Consider the following 17027-nt stretch of genomic DNA (forward strand, 5'->3'; position numbering starts at 1 on the left):
ATGATGCGGTCTATCCCGTGCAGGAGGGTCACGGTGGCTTTGACTTGCAGTGACTCCTTCCCACTTCAAAAATCACCCGATTTTGGAATTCCAAGACAAAGTGTTGCATGGAATGATGCGATCCCTCAGTCCTGTAAATAGCTGGGGCTTTATTTTCTGTGGACCTGACATGATGGGAGAAAGGAGACTTGACTCTGTGGTGCCAGCTCTGTAAACATCTCCACCTTTGGGCTTCAGGGCAGAGTCTGGCACTGCTGCAGGGGCTCGCTGGCCAGAGGGTTCAGCCCCAGCAAGCTGTGGGGAAGGCGTGCGTGTACAAGCCTGGAGTTCAGCATCCTGCTGAGATAGATGATCGTTTAACTTCCAAGTTCATGACAATGTTCAGAATAAGCTCTGAGTTTGCATAGTGATCACATTTGCAGAATCTTTTTATTTTTGGAAGTGCATTTTATTTTTCTATGTAAAACTTAGCGTTGAGTCTGAGTTTGGTAAGTGACATATTTTGTAACTGTCGTGGTATGTGGAGCCCTGTGTTAGAAGGTGCAATGAACAGGTGTTTTTAAATGGGACTGGAAAGTACGTTCTAGATACACTAGGAAACAACCCTAAATTATAATAAATGTCAGTCTTGGGATGCAGGTGTTTGTGTCACTTCAGACTATTGATTTTCCCTTCTCCCTGTTGATCTGTTGCAGGTCCTTTTTCTTGGGAGGAAAAAAAAAAAGGGTTTTGTTTATTCCCTCACCTATTTTGTCCTTTTCTTTCCCTAGTTACCCAGTGGGAGACTCTTCCATGCTGCTGCTGTTATCTCAGATGCTATGTACATCTTTGGTGGCACAGTGGACAATAACATTAGAAGTGGAGAAATGTACAGGTTCCAGGTAATTCACTGATGAACATGCTGAAACAGCCACACCAATTCTGCGTGAATCTCTCTGGCTCTGGCTCCGGACGTGGCAGAGTTTCTGGTTTGGCTCACTTGATGGCTTTTGTTTCGCATCCTTCCTGCAGGCAGCCTTTGCATTTCAGATTCAGCTGCCAAAGATTAATGTATATCTTTAAAATCTTTTGAGAAATGTTATCTGGACAGACATTTTGGTAAGGCCAGGCTCTCCAGTACCTTCTAAAGTCCTAACAGAGATATGACAACTTATTTTCACAAATTATTGAAAAGTGTATCAGACAGGATTTGCCACGATGTTTAACTGAAAATTGACTGTTCCTCTCAAGTGCTGTCACGTTCAGGGTTCCTGGGTCAGAGCATTTTCCATTTTATGTTCAGGCAGCACTCCGACTCCCACCCCCCCAGTAACTGTGGGAATTTTAAATTTCAAGATGCTCACACCAGGTCAAATCCCCACTACACTCAAGTTTATTTTTCTTGCATGGGACCCTCAGACAAGTGCTGAGAGCAGGTGAGACTCATAGCCACCAAATCCTGAAATCTGCAAGTTGTGATGAGACACAATTCTTCATGTTACCCTGTGTTATCTTTCATTACCCTCACTACCAAGGAAGCTCTTGCATGGGTTTGGTTTGCTTGTTATTTTCTACTTTATATGCTACACTGAGGTCGAGTCAATAAGAAAACTCAGTGATCGTATATGTAACTACGGTGCTTTTGGAGATAGCCATTTGAAATTAATTCTGTCTTCTGTGGCGTTTTATTTTTTTAGTTTTCTTGCTACCCTAAATGCACTCTACATGAAGATTATGGAAGGCTATGGGAAAACAGGCAGTTCAGCGACTTGGAGTTTGTTTTGGGAGAGGTGAGTAGAATTTGTTGAAAAGGTGCCAACGGGGGTGTTACTGTGTGTGTAGCGTGTTTGCTGGGAAAGAGCAAATTGTTCAGTGATTGTGCCAGAAACCCTGGGAATGAAGTTTTAAGAGCAACGTCACTGGTGAAAATGATGTTTGCTGGTTCAGTAAGTTACACTAATCCAGATAAATTTCTAATGCTGCAAAGGAGAAGAAACTTTAAAACTGAGAAGATCTGTGGATCACTGAGACATAACCTGAATTTATCAGAGCATGTTATATATAGTTACAGTATGAAAATGATACTAATGGCTTCTGTACTCAGAGGTCCCAACTATCTCTTGGAAGGAGCAGGCCAGTGGTTTGCAGATCCATGTATCACTTCAAGAGCCATTTTTAATTGCTGAAACAAAATAGAATGAGAAAAAGCAGCACAGGGGAATAATTATATAGTAATTAAAACAATTATCAAATTTTAAAAAGAACATGTTTTCTGAAGAAAAACATGAGAAATTTGAACTTATCTGCGTTCCTTTTGCAAAGAAAAAGTTGTAAAACACTTTGCAGAGATCAGATAACAGATCCCCAACAACAGGTGGAGTAGATTATGAATAACAATAGCAAAAAAAATACTGTTGTTTTCAAAAGAGAAAATCAAACTGCAAATCAGATGCACCAGTAAGAAGCAGTATCTCTGACACTGAACCTACACAACAGCTTCCACTCAGTGAACGTAACAAAAACTCTTTCCAGACAGTGTTTGCCATTAGCCTTTAGGGAAAATAGGTGTTGAATTTCATCTCTGTGTGCAGAGCAGATGCAGGGTTGCCTTTCATTCTAACTTAAACTAGATGTGTAGTAACCTGGAGTTCAGCCCAGGTTTCTACGACTTCTGCCATCTGCCACCATCATGTGATTTGGGAATAAAAGTTGAATATGTATTCTTTCTTTGCATTTGACAGAAGGAGGAACGAGTCCAAGGGCATACTGCAATTGTTACAGCTCGCTGCAAGTGGCTGAAAAAGAAAATCATCCAGGCAAGGGAGAGGTTAAAACAGGTGAGTGTTTTAGAAAAGTAATTTTGTGGCAAGGTAATGCTCATTCTGCCCAATTTTGGAAATAAGGTTGTCAGGAAAAAAATATCTGCTGAGACAGATGTAGGACTGGAGCAGCGTCTGATGCTAAGGTGCTCTCGGGCAAGTAAAGTGAGGAGGATAATTAGTATTAGCACAGGCTACTGGATGTATATTGGGTCAGGCAAGGCATGTAACGTGGAGGAGCCAAAGTTAATCCGGTTATGTGGATTTGGCGGTATGGTTCTTGGGAGCTCTCATAGCTGTCCTGAGTTCTAAATCTTGTGGAGTACCCCTGGGGATGAGGTATGTGTACCCCTCCCTCTGGGGAGCGTAAAAGCTGCATGTCGTTGGGGATGGCCTGCAAGATTAGACAGATTAGAGGGAAGGCAACGTTAAGGTTTCGAGGCTGGCTCTGTTCCCTTTACCTTAGTATTTCCTGACTTTTTCCACAGTTTGGTACCTCTGGTTCATTGTCTATTAATTTTAACTACTTACAGCTTTTCAGCAGCAAATATTTTATCGCTCTTGAGGAAGTGTTAGCACACAACCTGCAGAAAGACACAGAGATGCCTCATTGCCTCTTAGTTAATTGCTTTGCCACCCCACAGCCCTCCATCTTCACTGGAAAAGGCTGTAGGGAAAGACTGTCCAAGTGAAACTTGAAAGTAACAGCGTGGCTTAAAATACTTCTGTGCAGCACTTTGAGCTCTGACTTTGCAAGGCAGGGGTCCATGGAACCTGCTCCTACATCTTCCTTCTCCAGGGAGAGATGCTGTTCCTGCTGAGGGCAGAAATGAGCTCAGTGGAATTCATTCCTTCCTTTTTCTGAGGTGCTGCTTTTGAGCTTTATCCAGGAGCTCACATTTGTTCTGAGCCGTGTTTGTCGTGGGGTATGGAACAGTAAGTCTAAGACATGAATTCCGTGTTATCTTGAAGATAAAGAGATCTTGGGTGTTGAAGAACGTGCACTCATGAGAATGATCTTTCCTCTGGTGTGCTAGTAACGTGTGTGAGCTGCCACAGCCTTGCTGCCATGCTTGAGTGTTTTTTCTGTCTCACTAGAAATCAAAGCAAGATATTGAAGATGAGGGACATGGGACATGTCAGAAGGATAGGATTGGTGGGAATGTCAAGTTGTGCCGCCTGCAGCCACTGCTGGAAGTGCCCATCCGAGAGGCTGAGGCACAACCCTTCGAGGTGCTCATGCAGTTTCTGTATACGGATAAAATAAAATACCCTCGCAAAGGTAGGACAGCAGGATAAAAAAAATAGTAGCAAATGGGAAGCAAACATTTATTTTGATGCAGAGTAGGATCAAGCATTTGCAGATGATCAGTCCTGCTCTAAGCGCTTAATTACTTACCTGAGATTAAAAAGAAAAGCAGATTTCTATCAAAGCATACTAACAGTGCTTTGGATTTTCCTAATTCTTTTCAAACATCAAGGAAAAGCAGGTTCTTGATCGCTCCACAGAATCACAGAATCACAGAATCGTTGAGGTTGGAAAAGACCTTGAAGATCATCCAGTCCAACCATTGACCTCACACTGACAGTTCCCAACCACACCAGATCCCTCAGCGCTAAGTCAACTTTACTCTTAAACACCTCCAGGGATGGGGACTCCACCACCTCCCTGGGCAGCCCATTCCAACACCTGACTACCTGTTCTGCAAAGAAATACTTCCTAATATCCAGTCTAAACCTTCCCTGGCGCAACTTGAGGCCATTCCCTCTTGTCCTATCGCTTGTTACTTGGTTAAAGAGACTCATCCCCAGTTCTCTGCACCCTCCTTTCAGGGAGTTGTAGAACTTTTTTACACCAAAAGGTGTAAAAAAGCCCAAACAAACAAATGAAATTTTCGTGATATTTTGAACATTGCAGCAGCCTGCCTGGAAGGACCATGTATCCTGGGTTGGCTTATTTCCCTTTTCTGGTATTGTTTTGATCCATTGCAAACTGAGCCCACACAAAAAGACAGAGCAAACTGGTGTTTATCGTATCTTCAAAATGCCAATCTAAAGGAATGCCTCAAGAAAGGAAAAATCCATTTGATGCATTCATTGAAGATCCCCAAGTTAAAAACACTTGCAGGCTGGGAGGTAATAGCCAGAGATCTCTCAGCTCCCACACAGCAAATCTAAGTCACGGCCGTGTTTGAGTGCTGAGGTCAGCTGGGCGGTGGGAGTCTGACTGGAGACCCCGGGGTATCTCCAGCTGGTGGGGCTGGGGGAGCTGCAGCTACCTGGCCCAGTCAGGTAGGGTGAGGTAAGTCTATCCTAACGCTGAATTGCTTCGGCTTCAGTCCAGGATCCTTCCTTTCTATCACAGGTAATTCTCAGGGAAATACTGATTTGTATGCAGTTGTCCCAAGGCTTTCCCTGCAAGGTGACCTGAGAGCAAGCCTAATTAATGGGGGCGAGGGAACCTTCTCACTGGTGTCTGCTGACATGGCCAGATCCTGCTGTCAGCCTGTTCACTGATCCTCAGCATGTTCACTCCAGGACAGGATCAGACCAAGGAAAGGGTTATCGTACTGAGCTCTTCCCTTTGTTACAGGCTGCCCAGGCAGCCTGCTACCCTTCCCCCAGCCCATCAGACGTCCTTCCTGGTGCTTACCTTTCTGCCGGCATCCTCCAATGGCCCTGTCCTGACCATTTGCATTCCTCATTGCTCCTCTCAGTCCGGAGAGCAGCACCTTGGGGATCCATCCAGAGGCTGAGCTAATAGCATTGGGCATGCTTATCAAATGGGATTTTCCAGTTAGACACAGGGAAGGCACGTGACATGCAAGAAGGCTTTTCTCTATCAAAAAGTAGTTACAGCAGATGGCCAGAGATCTCCTGTGAGGAAAGCAAAGGCTGTGAAGGATTATTCCTTGAGTTGGTGTCCCAGCAGCCCCATTGCAGTGGCCTACGGGGGTCCCCACTGCCCCTCCCTTACTTCAGCCCTCTCGTCTAGACCAGCTCAGATCTGTACATGCACAAGCACAGAGTGCCTTCATAAGGGTCTGGCAAAATTAGGGAGGTGATTGCTAATACTGCATAAAACCCAAGGACTTTAGCAGGGCTGTTAGCAGCTGAGCACTTTGGAAAATCAGGCTGCTAGCTTCCGAGCTTGTCAGTGTTTTTAGAGACTTCACTTTCTTTTGAGGGTTTTAAAAAATTGTGATCCAGATTGTCACAAAATCTTTGCCCAAAAAATCTTTTGGGGTGGCTGTATCATGCCTCAATTTTGAAACTCCTTTTTTAGTATCAATTCAGATTTTGTCTAACCAGCAATGGAATTTTTTTCTCCATAAAAATACTCCAGTCACTGCTGATTCTTCCATTCCGAATGCTCAGGTTGATGTAAAAAGAAGTACCTTGAGAAAGGTTCCTCTTTTTGTTCTGTGAGCTCTCCAGCATTTTTATCTCTTGTAATTTCAGGTCATGTGCAGGATGTGTTACTTATTATGGATGTATACAAACTAGCCTTAAACTTCAAGCTCTCTCGACTGGAACAGCTCTGTCTTCAATATATTGAAGCATCCGTAGATCTGCAGAATGTGCTCATTGTGTGTGAAAATGCTAACAAGCTTCAGCTGGATCAGCTAAAGGTAATCACATTTTGCATACAAAGTAACTGATAAGAAATTTAAAAAACCAAGATGTATGTAATTAATGATTTGCAAAAGCTATCAGCTTTTATCAGCTTTTGCAAATTCATTTCTTTCTATAATTATAGTTGCCTGAGTATATGTTAGTGTGGATTGTCCTGCAGTTGCTCATGAATATTATGTAGGTTTTTTTCACTAAGTGTTTGATATTTTTGCATATCTACCCTGTAGGATGTAAAGGACAGAGTGACTTTGGCTCTTCATCAATTCACTCTCACTGCAGCAAGATGGAACCAGTGCGTTTTCTGGTCCCACTGTTTTATAGAGACTGCAAACAGGTTCTTTCACCTGGTCTGAAAAAACTAAATTCTGTTCTCATGCCTTTGATCTGAAAAACACTCTACTGGAAAACAAAATGTGTCTGCGATTCTCTGTGTAGTGGGTCAAGGGCTTTTAGGCATTTGCTGAAAGTCATGGTAGAGTTGACACCCCCAGGCTTCAGAGCATGATTCGCTGTGATGGTCTGGTTCCCACCAACAGTGGCGAGAGCTTAAAGCTGCAGAGAAGCAGCTCTTCCACCCCAGTCCAAGACTCAGTGCGAGATCGTGCGATGCCTGTTTGAGCAGCCTGTGCATGTTGGTTGGCTCTGTAGCTGCCACAGAGAAACCAGTACGCACCAGCACTTCCTCAGGCACCCTTTATGCACTGGGTTTGGGCAAAGGACAGGCGTTAGGGAGGGCAGCAGCAGGGTCAGCAGCAAATATGTAAATGCTGGCACAGGCTTTGGTGCATAGGACCACAGAGCCATTAGCTGCTCTGAAACTCAAGCAAGTGTCTCGGCACTGGTGGATCTAGTGCCGGTAATCTCAGATCAGCCCCCACCTGCCTTGGCTACTGGGTATCAGGGTGACAGGGGCTCATCTGCACAACTCCATTTGCTCAGGATCACCTTGAGTTGGTGTCCTGTCTTCTCAAGTGCACGTTAGTCCTCATGGGTAGGTGCCATCTGCAGAAGGCTGCTCTTTCTGGCATCCTAGTCATTGTTTAAAACAGTTTACAGATGGGTCCTCAACAGATCCCTTTGGATCCCAGGTGAAATAACTTGGCAGAAAATGGCCAGTAGTAATTATTATTTGGGTGAATTTTGTACTCACCTTATGGTGAGCTGGTATAGATTATCTTTTTGGCTTATTAAAGTGTCCTGAGGGAAAGGCTTCATTCACACTGGCGAATGAAGTGCCATTTTTTGTCCCTTTAGCTGTTCAGCGTTAGGTCTGGTTCATTTGGCACCTTTCCATCACAATGATTTTTCTAGCAGGTTTGTCATACAGAACCTACAAGAGCCCTTTCAGACTGTCTGCGACCTTTACAGAAAAGGCTAAGGCAAAATCCACACAAGGAAATCCTGCAAACTATTTTTACCCTTAATGGATAGTGTTAAGAGATCTCTTCACCCTCGTAATTGCCTTTTGGTAAATAATTGTATAAATTATTGTGAGATAGCAGCCAATCTTAGTTAGCTCCATGAGGTTTTTGGCATCTCCTGAGATTCCTGTTTTAGAAAGCTTCAGAGCAGCTAAATGGGAGACAATTAATCTTTTTCTTGTTGTTATTTCTTAGTCAGGTTTTTTTAGAGGCTTAGAGTTGTCCTGAATTTCCTGCTCAAGTAGGAGCCTAAATGGTCACTTAGTAAGGAGGTCACCGTTTGATAGTTCCAGCTGCAGGATCCCTGTGGAGGGTCGTAAGAAAAGGGTGGCTGTTTACACGTGTGACGTGGTAACATCTACGTGATGCTGTAGGATGATTTCATACAGTAAACTGTAATTTTTTTTTTTTTTTTTTTAGGAACATTGCCTGAACTTTGTGGTGAAGGAATCACATTTTAATCAAGTAATAATGATGAAGGAGTTTGAGCATCTTTCTTCGTCCCTCATAGTGGAGATTGTACGGAGAAAACAGCAACCTCCTGTTCGAACACATTCTGATCAGCCGCTTGACATCGGTAACTTTTATGCTTTAAAAGTAATTAGTTGTGCTGGTTTTGCATTGCTAATGGTTTATTTGCTCTAGGAAACAGCCTAGGAAGTAGACAGCTGCAGACCACCGATTCTCTGGTTGGTATAACTGTGCTGAGGCTGTTTCTCAGACTAAGACGGGACATGCCGGTTCTTTTTCCACTGAGCTTCTATCAGAACAGTATTCCCATCAAAATGCTGAAAGGTCATGTTAAATATAGTCGTGTCCATCTTGCAATAAAATACCCTGATTCTTTGAGAAGATAAATGGTCCTGCCTTTCGTTTTCATTCTGTGATTGTGCTGGATGATTTGATTTACAATTCTATTACGGAATTCATCAAGGACTGATTTGGGACTAGTCTTATTCGAGATTTTATCATCCTGACACACAAGAAAAGGCAATGTAATAGTGAAATTTGCTGAGGCTGCAAAGTTTAGAGGCATTGACAGTGTAGATTTGGAATAATGCACAAAAATAATTGGTGACTGGAGAGAAGGATGGAGAAGCCAGTCCTGGAAGGTCACGTAGAAACTGGCTGGCATTTCTCCCAGGGAGAAGAGGGGGCACTGTCCAGGAAGATGGTGTAGCCAGCTTCTATATGCAGAGCTGGAATGGTGCAAGAGACCCAAACATCAAAAAAATTGAAAGATGAACTTTGCAAATATGAGTGAATTTGGATCAGACTTGAATGTGCTGTTTCTTGGTTATTGTGTATTTTCAAACATTAATTAAAAGGTAGGATAAAAGAAGCCCTTACTGAGGATTTGGGAAAGCTTTTTCATTAAGAAACAAAATTTTATACTCCTGGTGGTTGGAAGTAATGAAAAGGGCAGGGAAGAATCAGTTTTCTTTATCTATAGAGTACACCTTTCAGTGTGGCCACTGCCAGTGTTTGCTGTCAGCAGTTTGGAAGCAGAGCTGGCAGGATTGTTTCTGGGATGGGCAGTGGGTAACGGATTGTGATGGGGAGGGACAAAGCTCATTTTGTTCCAAAATTATGTGGAAGGGCCTTCCTCAAACTCACCCCAAGGGTCCCAAAGGAAAGAGGGGCTGGAGCTATGGCTTGACCATATATGAGTTTGATAGTACCTGGTGACCTTGTCTTTAACTGTTTCATTACGTTAACTTTCAGGAACATCTTTAATTCAGGACATGAAGGCTTACCTAGAAGGAGCCGGGACTGAATTCTGTGATATCATCCTTCTCTTGGATGGGCACCCACGGCCAGCCCATAAAGCAATCCTAGCAGCCCGCTCCAGGTGAGTTGCTGTTTACTAAAACTGTAACAGATATTGTATGTGTAAAATGCAGCCCTGTACGATCTGGGTCAGCTTGCTTTTTTTAGAAGTCAGGGAGGAACTTTGTATCAGCAGCTTTGCTCAGTGAGTCTAATAAGCCTTTAAGCAACAGTGATTAAATATTTTTTTTCAATTTGATACCCAGCAGGGAAAGATTGGAGGAAATTAAAACTGTAGAGATTCTCTAGAGGATGTGGAAGAAGCTACACTGCAAGACAAAGAATCTGTAAAATCATAGGAAGGGGAAAAGGGTGTAAAACATAAGGCAGTTTCAGTGAAGTGGAAAGCAACAGATGTCCACCGAGGTCAGGAGGAGGCTTCTGACGGTGAACATCCATTTTGAATCATGTGAAACTTGAATCTCTTTCTCACTTGCTGATATTTAAAACTGAGTATGAATAAGCATAACAAAGAAAGGGGCACAGCAGACTAGATTGTTCCTGTACTTTGTTGCAGAGGCAGGTAGTTCACCCTGCTGAAGATGGGCTCTATTCTCCCTCCTCAGCACGTGGGTGACGTGGGTTTGTCCTTCGCTTGTGTGTTCCCTGGACCTGCACCTTTATGTTCTGCCAAACATGAGGTGTTCACATAAAATTTCTATTTCACATACTGTCCCAATTTTTTTCCAGTCCCAGTAATAATATTCAGTATTAGTTACCGTGGTGTTTTACCAGAAGCATTTCACAGCTCTTAAAACAACCCTGCATGATTGACAGCCTGTAGATACCAAGGAAATTCATAATGCTTTAAGCTCTCTACTGGGTCTTATGCAAATTAGACGAAAATCAAAGCACCATGTGTCCTAATTTCCAAGAAACAGAGACAAATTTCAGGTAGTGCAGATAAAAATTAGGGATATATGGATATTTGGAGTTCTCTCACAGGCAAGCAGACATATATGAAACAATAAGTTAGCAGTGTTTTTGCCCAGGTTGTCACCTGAATTTGCTTCTTTGGAAGCTGCAGTGCTTAATGAACGTGCCTTTGAACAATACTGGGTTAAACCATCTGTCTGCAGAATGTCTTACATCAATTTTATTTCCTTTTCCAGTTACTTTGAAGCCATGTTTCGTTCCTTTATGCCAGAAGATGGGCAAGTGAATATTTCTATAGGTGAAATGGTTCCCAGTAAGCAAGCGTTTGAATCTATGCTTAGATACATTTATTATGGAGAAGTAAACATGCCTCCTGAAGACTCCCTGTATCCTTAAATTCTGAAGTGCCTGCACAGCAGCTCACCTGCCTGTAGCTCTAGATTGCCAGATGCAGCCTGGGAGGATTATTTGTCAGGGTTGCGTTAACAGGCACTGAATTTTAACTTCTGTCATGGATTTGTATTTACAAGCAGTGCTGTTACCTTTGCTTTACGTTTTTTTTCCTTAATGAGATTAACAGCTACCTCTTTGCTGCACCTTACTATTACGGCTTCTCCAACAACCGACTACAAGCCTATTGTAAGCAGAATCTAGAAATGAATGTCACGGTGGAGAACGTACTCCAGGTAACTGTCCCCAGGCAGCTTTAATTAGTCACTTGACTTAGATCCGGGAAAGCCAAAGGGTCTAGTCCAGTGGGTACCCCCAGTGCCAGGTTTGCTGATTTGCTTCCAAGCTGACACCCACTGAGACTGCCCAAACCCTTGTGGTGCCAGTGGCCCCGCAGGTTAACGCCTGTGTAGGAGCGCAGCCTCCAGCGGCCTTGGTTCCTCTTCTGCTTTCTGTGTCAGTAGTGCTCCTGTGCTGAAGTGTGTGGCAGATGCTGCTCAGCTGGATGTTCCTCTTAAGCTCCTCGTCCCCCATTGCAGACCAGTGTTTCTAAAGGTCTTTTTAAGATGTATCATGTGCTCAGCCCTCAACTCCAAACCCTTTTTCAGTAGATATTTATACCAGGGTGAACAGTGATGTGCAGGTGACGTGAGGCTCGTTTTATCAGTAATACTGACAGGATCTGGCAATGAAGTTTAAGCTAACAAAAGATACTCTGTGACAAGAAAGCCTGCAATGCCATCTACTAGGTAGACAGACCAAACCCTCTGCAGCACGAGCAGAATCAATTCCAGCGTTAACTGCTTTTGGCTCTTGCCAGTCTCGCTGGGGCACTTCAGGGAACCTGGCTCTGGAACAGATCTGCAGTTTCCCACTGATTATCTCCTGAGGACTCCATACATCTTAAATCCAAGGTTTATTTTTGAATAGTTGAGAAAAGATTCAGGTTTGTAATGAAAAATGGAGGTGTTTCCCTGGCTCAGAGGAATTACCTCCTCTGAGTCACAGCAGTGTTTGTGCACCGTACGTCTGAGCTACGCGAAAGGAAAATCACGTCGTTGCTTTTGCTTTAGATTTTAGAGGCAGCTGACAAGACCCAGGCCCTAGACATGAAGAGGCACTGCCTGCACATCATCGTCCACCAGTTCACCAAGGTTGGTTGCATCTTTTCTGGGGCTTTTGAGAGCTGCTGTCCTCTGTTGCTGCCTTAGTTAAAGACACATTAATATAGGAACCCATTTCATTCTTTCTCATGTGAGACAGCTGAGAGCTGGCTGCGTGTTACTGACACTCACCGACAAGTCTGCTGGGTGTGCTTTTCTCACCAAAAATAAATGAAAGACTAGAACAGCCTAGTCTGGAAATGTAAAGACCTTTCAAAACAGAAGTTACCCAGAATTACTTCCATTTCCACCTGTTAATTTTGTGCCATGCTGTCACTGGCTTCTCATGTGTACAGCAAGATAAGTTTGCTATGTATTGAGAGCACGAATCTCTCTTCCACTAGCGGTTACAAGTGTGCTGTTCATATTTCTCTCGAAGTATTCTCTGTCGTAGATGTTATATTGTCACGTGCTCAAAAGGCAAATTACCATGTCCTGGCTTGGGCTTTCTGTAGTTTCCATGTTTTGATTCGTGGGATGATGCATTAGTGATAGGAAAGATCAAGAGCCTGATGTGCTGATACTCCTGTCCTCACTCGGGAGAATAAAGGTATTGTCATTTAGTTGTTCCTGTGAGATACGATCCCTCCATGAGCGTTTCCCAGCATGTCACCAGTTCATTGCACAACTTATTAGCATTGTTGTAGTTGGTAGATAAATTGTAGGAGTTGGGATTTCTGGATGATACACACTCACTGATAATAGTTCCCTAGTTAGTATTCAAGTAGCTTGCTCTCATTTTTTATATTTAAACTCACAATCCTCCCGCTGCTGCCCATGGGGAAGGAGAGCACTGCTAAGTCCAGTTTGTATCTAGAGATGAGACAGAGGGAGGTATTCAGGCTCTTTATTAGATGCCTGAGTTGCCCAAGCGTAATGCATTTTACATGCAGAAGTAACTGAAAATGCATAAAAAGCTTTGAGAGTGGAGCCAGCATCCAGTGGAGAGTCCCCAGTGTGAGGTTACAGCTCTGCCTTCATCTTACGTGTTTTCCTCTGGCCTCGTGAATCCTGCGGGGTGGCCCAGTTTCAGCAGGGGATGGAGGATGGTCCCGCTGTGGGTTACAGGGTGGCCTGGTGCTTGGGACATCTCCTGGGGTTTGGGGTCGATGCATCACAGTCCCCGAGAGCTGAAATCGTGGTCTCGGCTTCCCAGTGGAGGCCACAGGAAGACAAAGATTCTCACCAGAATGTACCGGGGGGGAAACGAACGTTGCGACATTTCAGAAAAAGAGGTTTGAACCAAAGGGCGTTCCTCAATTGTACTCCAACAACCAGAGTATGTGGAAATGTTTTATATTTAAACTGTTGACTGTTAGAACAGTTTTTATCAAAATGTGGCTGGAAGACTGTCAAGCAGATGTGCACGAAGGAAATCTTAATTATGCAATGTTTTTCTTTGGCCTGAGAGGCTTCAGTGTGCGATTTTTGGCCCAGCGCTGGGTGTCTCTGTGTGCCTGGGCACGGATCCTGCTGTTCAGCCCCTGGCGAGCCCCAGGCTCTGAAGGGTGACTTGTTCTCGCTGCGCAAGCCCGGTGGGTCATCGAGGTTTAGGCAGGCCGGGTGTATGACCGTTGGGATCTCCTGTTCTTCCAGCTTGATTAACGCTGTCCTCGATTCGGACTGTTAAGGAGTTTTCCCCACAGTAAGAACGTTAATTGAAGAGCTGTTCCCAGAGGTTTGCTAGTTTGGGCAACGTGGTTTTAGGCTCTTAATGTGTCAGTGTTGTGCAAAAGCCCTAATAAAGCTGCTGTTCTGAAGTGTTTGTACTGACACCCTGATCTGTTCCTCAGTGCGTGCCTCGGTGCAGGGGCAGGATTCCCACCAGGGTTGAGGGCGTCTCTTTCCCTCCCAGTCCTCTTTTTTAATAAAATAAAGGTCCTCCCCCGGACCCTTATTTGGGGGACACCACTTCAAGCACACGCCCTGAGCTCTTTCTGAAAGCGTGCTCAGCTCTTTCCTCCCTGGGTTTCGAAAGATGCTCAGGACATCTTTATTCGTTATCACAGTCAAGCTTCTTAGAGTGAGGTGAAGGTCTTTTATTAGCTCAGTTAATACAGGTTGGGTAGGTGGGCAGGCGTTCAGGCAGAGTCTGCCTTCAAGGCTGGGCATGTATGTTAATAACTCTAGAAGGAGGGATTACTGGCCTGTTACTGTGTGGTCGTGGAGAAGGAAGGAATGTGTAGACCTCCTTTTTGGTAACAGTTGAGCTTCTGAGCAGTCGAAGAGCATCAAGTTTGTTGTAGATTCTCGTATATCTGATGTGGTGATGGTTTTGGTTGGCCCGTGCTCCAGTGACCTGCTCTGACTGCAGGAGGCGTGCCAGCAAAACCCGAGCACAACCTCTCCTGAGGAGCACGCAGAAACGGAGAGATCGGGCCCAAAGTCAAGTTCTCAGTAGAAACACAAAGACTTCAAAGTTCAGGGCCCAACCTTGCTTTTAGGAGAGCGCTTAGCTGGCGTCCATGAGCAGGAGAGCTGTCAATACAACCAGTAATTACACGCCTTTCTCAGAGAGGCAGCGGGGTCAGCATTCCCTCTGCTCTCCACGCCCATCCCCGCCGTGCAGCAGTCTGGAACTGGGTGACAGGCGCAGGAAGCCGTGACTGGAGCCCCCGCGGGGCTCCCTCTGCAGCCCAGCTCTACCACGGTGACTTCACGCCGTACGTGCGCGGCCTTTGACGTGCCTGACCTGCCCGTTGCACGTGGGGTGGCAGGGGTGAAACGGTGATACATCAGCTATGATTTGGGGAGGGTTTTAATTTCTTTCTGTTTTTTCTGTTCTGTTTTTCTTTTCCTTGAAGGTCTCCAAGTTGCCAAATCTCCGCTCCCTGAGTCAGCTACTCCTCCTTGACATCATAGAGTCGTTAGCTAACCACATATCAGACAAGCAGTGCGCAGAGCTGGGCTCAGACATATGACATGCTTTGGTAATCGAACTTTTCATTTGTTCCTCAAAAAACCTAGCACTTTACGGCTGACTCTCATTTTCACCATTCCGTACTGAGCTACTCAGAGTGTCTACACAATATAACAGGCGGCCCAGGAGCACAGACAGCTGACTTGCTCTTCCATGGATTTACTAGGTTTGTACCTTTGTGGAGAGAAGGGTTTGGTCTCTGTTACGCACATGTAAAATTGAAACCATTACAGGAATGAATTTATTCCACGTGGTTTTGGGAGTAATTAAGTTCAGAATCAAGCCTGTTATTACTTTTGTACTGTAAAATAAAGCAGTCATGAGTAAGAGAGTCATTAATACTTTGAAACACAATATTTAAAGAATACTATTTAAAGAACTTCAGCTGGCACAGCCAGGGGCTGTAAGGGGAAGTCAGATACAACAAAACTGGAAACAGAGCGTGTGGTGTTCACAGAGAGGCTGACTGTTGGACCAGAGGGTAGTGACTTTTCAGAGACTCTCCATGGTGTGGATGAAAAGATAAGCCCTTTTGTAGCCGCCTCGCTTGGCGGGCTGCAGGAAGTCCAGACCTGTGCTCTGCACCAGGTCAGACTAGAAGATTACAGCAGTCCTTTCTGACCATCACATCCATTAATCCTGTCTTGCTAAGTCTGAATCAATTTATTAATAAAGAGTTAACGTCTTCTCCTGGCATTTCCTGATTGACTTGGCTTTCATTTTGGAAAAAATTAAGCAAAAAGAGCTCTGATCTTGATGAAGGTCACTTTGTTAAAAATAAGTGTGCTACATCTTGTTTCTAATTTTATGCTGAAGTCTCTTCGTTAGCCCTTGCCTTTCAGGACGGGGGATGAAGGCAGAGCGCCCTTCCCAGCCGCTTTGGAGCTGTGGCCGTTCCCTCCCGGCTCCGTCCGCGCTGGATGCTCCCACGGTGCGGAGGAGCTTTGCCTCTCCCCGGCTGCCGAGCGGGGCTTGGCCGGGGCGCGGCTGCTGTTGGCGAAGCATCTGCCCAGCCCTGCCGGGAGCCGCCGGGGCGGCCTGGAGGAGGGAGCTGAGAGCCCAAACCGTGTCCTGGTGCTCTGCGGGGCTGTTCCCACAGCAAGAGTTGGCCTGAGCTGGAGCAGGGGAAGATCCCTCCTGAAAGCACAGCCCTTGTGTTTCCACCCTTCTGGCCGTAATTTTTAATTCAGGCTGGTAAAGCAGGAGTGGGAGCTCCTGTTCAGCATCCCGGAGCGGGACGTGCACGTGCGAGCTTCGGGGTGCGGAGGCCGTGGGGACTCTGTGCGGTGGAGAATGTGCCACTTCATTGAATCCCAGGGAGGTGCTTTCGGGACGACTCGCTCTGTCTCCCAGCTCAGGGCTTGCTCAGGTGAGTTGGAGCAGAGGTGGCAGATGCATCTGAGAGCCAATTTCACCTGGAGGGATTATTTCCAGATGCCTCATAGTAGTGAAGCCTCTTGTCAGGGGTCATGTTAATTGTACCGACAGATGCATGTTCCCTGGGAAACCAGAAGATCTGCAAATGCAGAAAGATTATACGCCTCAACTTGTGAGAATACTCCAAGTTATTTTCAGCCATGCTGAATCCACTAGAGGACACCCATTTCCCAAACAAGCGCAGCCTCGTTCCCTCAGTGAAGAAGAACGGGCTGGTTCCAACCATGCCATAACCAGCCCCTCTGACTCCATTTTCTCAAACTAGTTGGGGTTTGGAGTTTACTCCTGAGCCTGTCTGGGAGGAAGTGCGCAGCCTCTGCACCCTCCGAGCCAGAGCACTGTGGGTGTCTTTGCTTTGGAGGTGGTTTTGGCTTAGTCCCGGCTCTAGTGGCCGTAGTGGTCGGGGTTGTGTTGCATTGGCAGGATTTATTGTCTGAAAAATTGTGGTTCACAGCGTGAGTACATCGTCATCGTGATTCACCTCTGGGCTGCTGTT

General features: G+C 45.2%; 1 protein-coding gene across 3 annotated transcripts in view; it reads left to right on the top strand.

The window, feature by feature from the left end:
* Positions 1–15790, top strand: part of LZTR1 (leucine zipper like post translational regulator 1) — a 36457-nt gene extending 20667 nt beyond the window's left edge. For all 3 annotated transcript variants that reach the window (XM_074893422.1, XM_074893424.1, XM_074893423.1), the window contains 11 exons: positions 771–881; positions 1677–1769; positions 2721–2816; positions 3897–4080; positions 6261–6430; positions 8276–8432; positions 9581–9707; positions 10798–10947; positions 11142–11247; positions 12085–12165; positions 14979–15790. In XM_074893422.1, the coding sequence (XP_074749523.1) occupies positions 771–881; positions 1677–1769; positions 2721–2816; positions 3897–4080; positions 6261–6430; positions 8276–8432; positions 9581–9707; positions 10798–10947; positions 11142–11247; positions 12085–12165; positions 14979–15095 (1392 nt within the window). In that variant the 3' untranslated portion in view covers positions 15096–15790. The remainder of the gene's footprint in view (positions 1–770; positions 882–1676; positions 1770–2720; positions 2817–3896; positions 4081–6260; positions 6431–8275; positions 8433–9580; positions 9708–10797; positions 10948–11141; positions 11248–12084; positions 12166–14978) is intronic.
* Positions 15791–17027: the final 1237 nt, after the last annotated feature.

The sequence above is a fragment of the Strix uralensis genome, chromosome 24 (assembly GCF_047716275.1).
Source record: "Strix uralensis isolate ZFMK-TIS-50842 chromosome 24, bStrUra1, whole genome shotgun sequence".
In the NCBI taxonomy this organism is placed as follows: Eukaryota; Metazoa; Chordata; class Aves; order Strigiformes; family Strigidae; genus Strix; species Strix uralensis.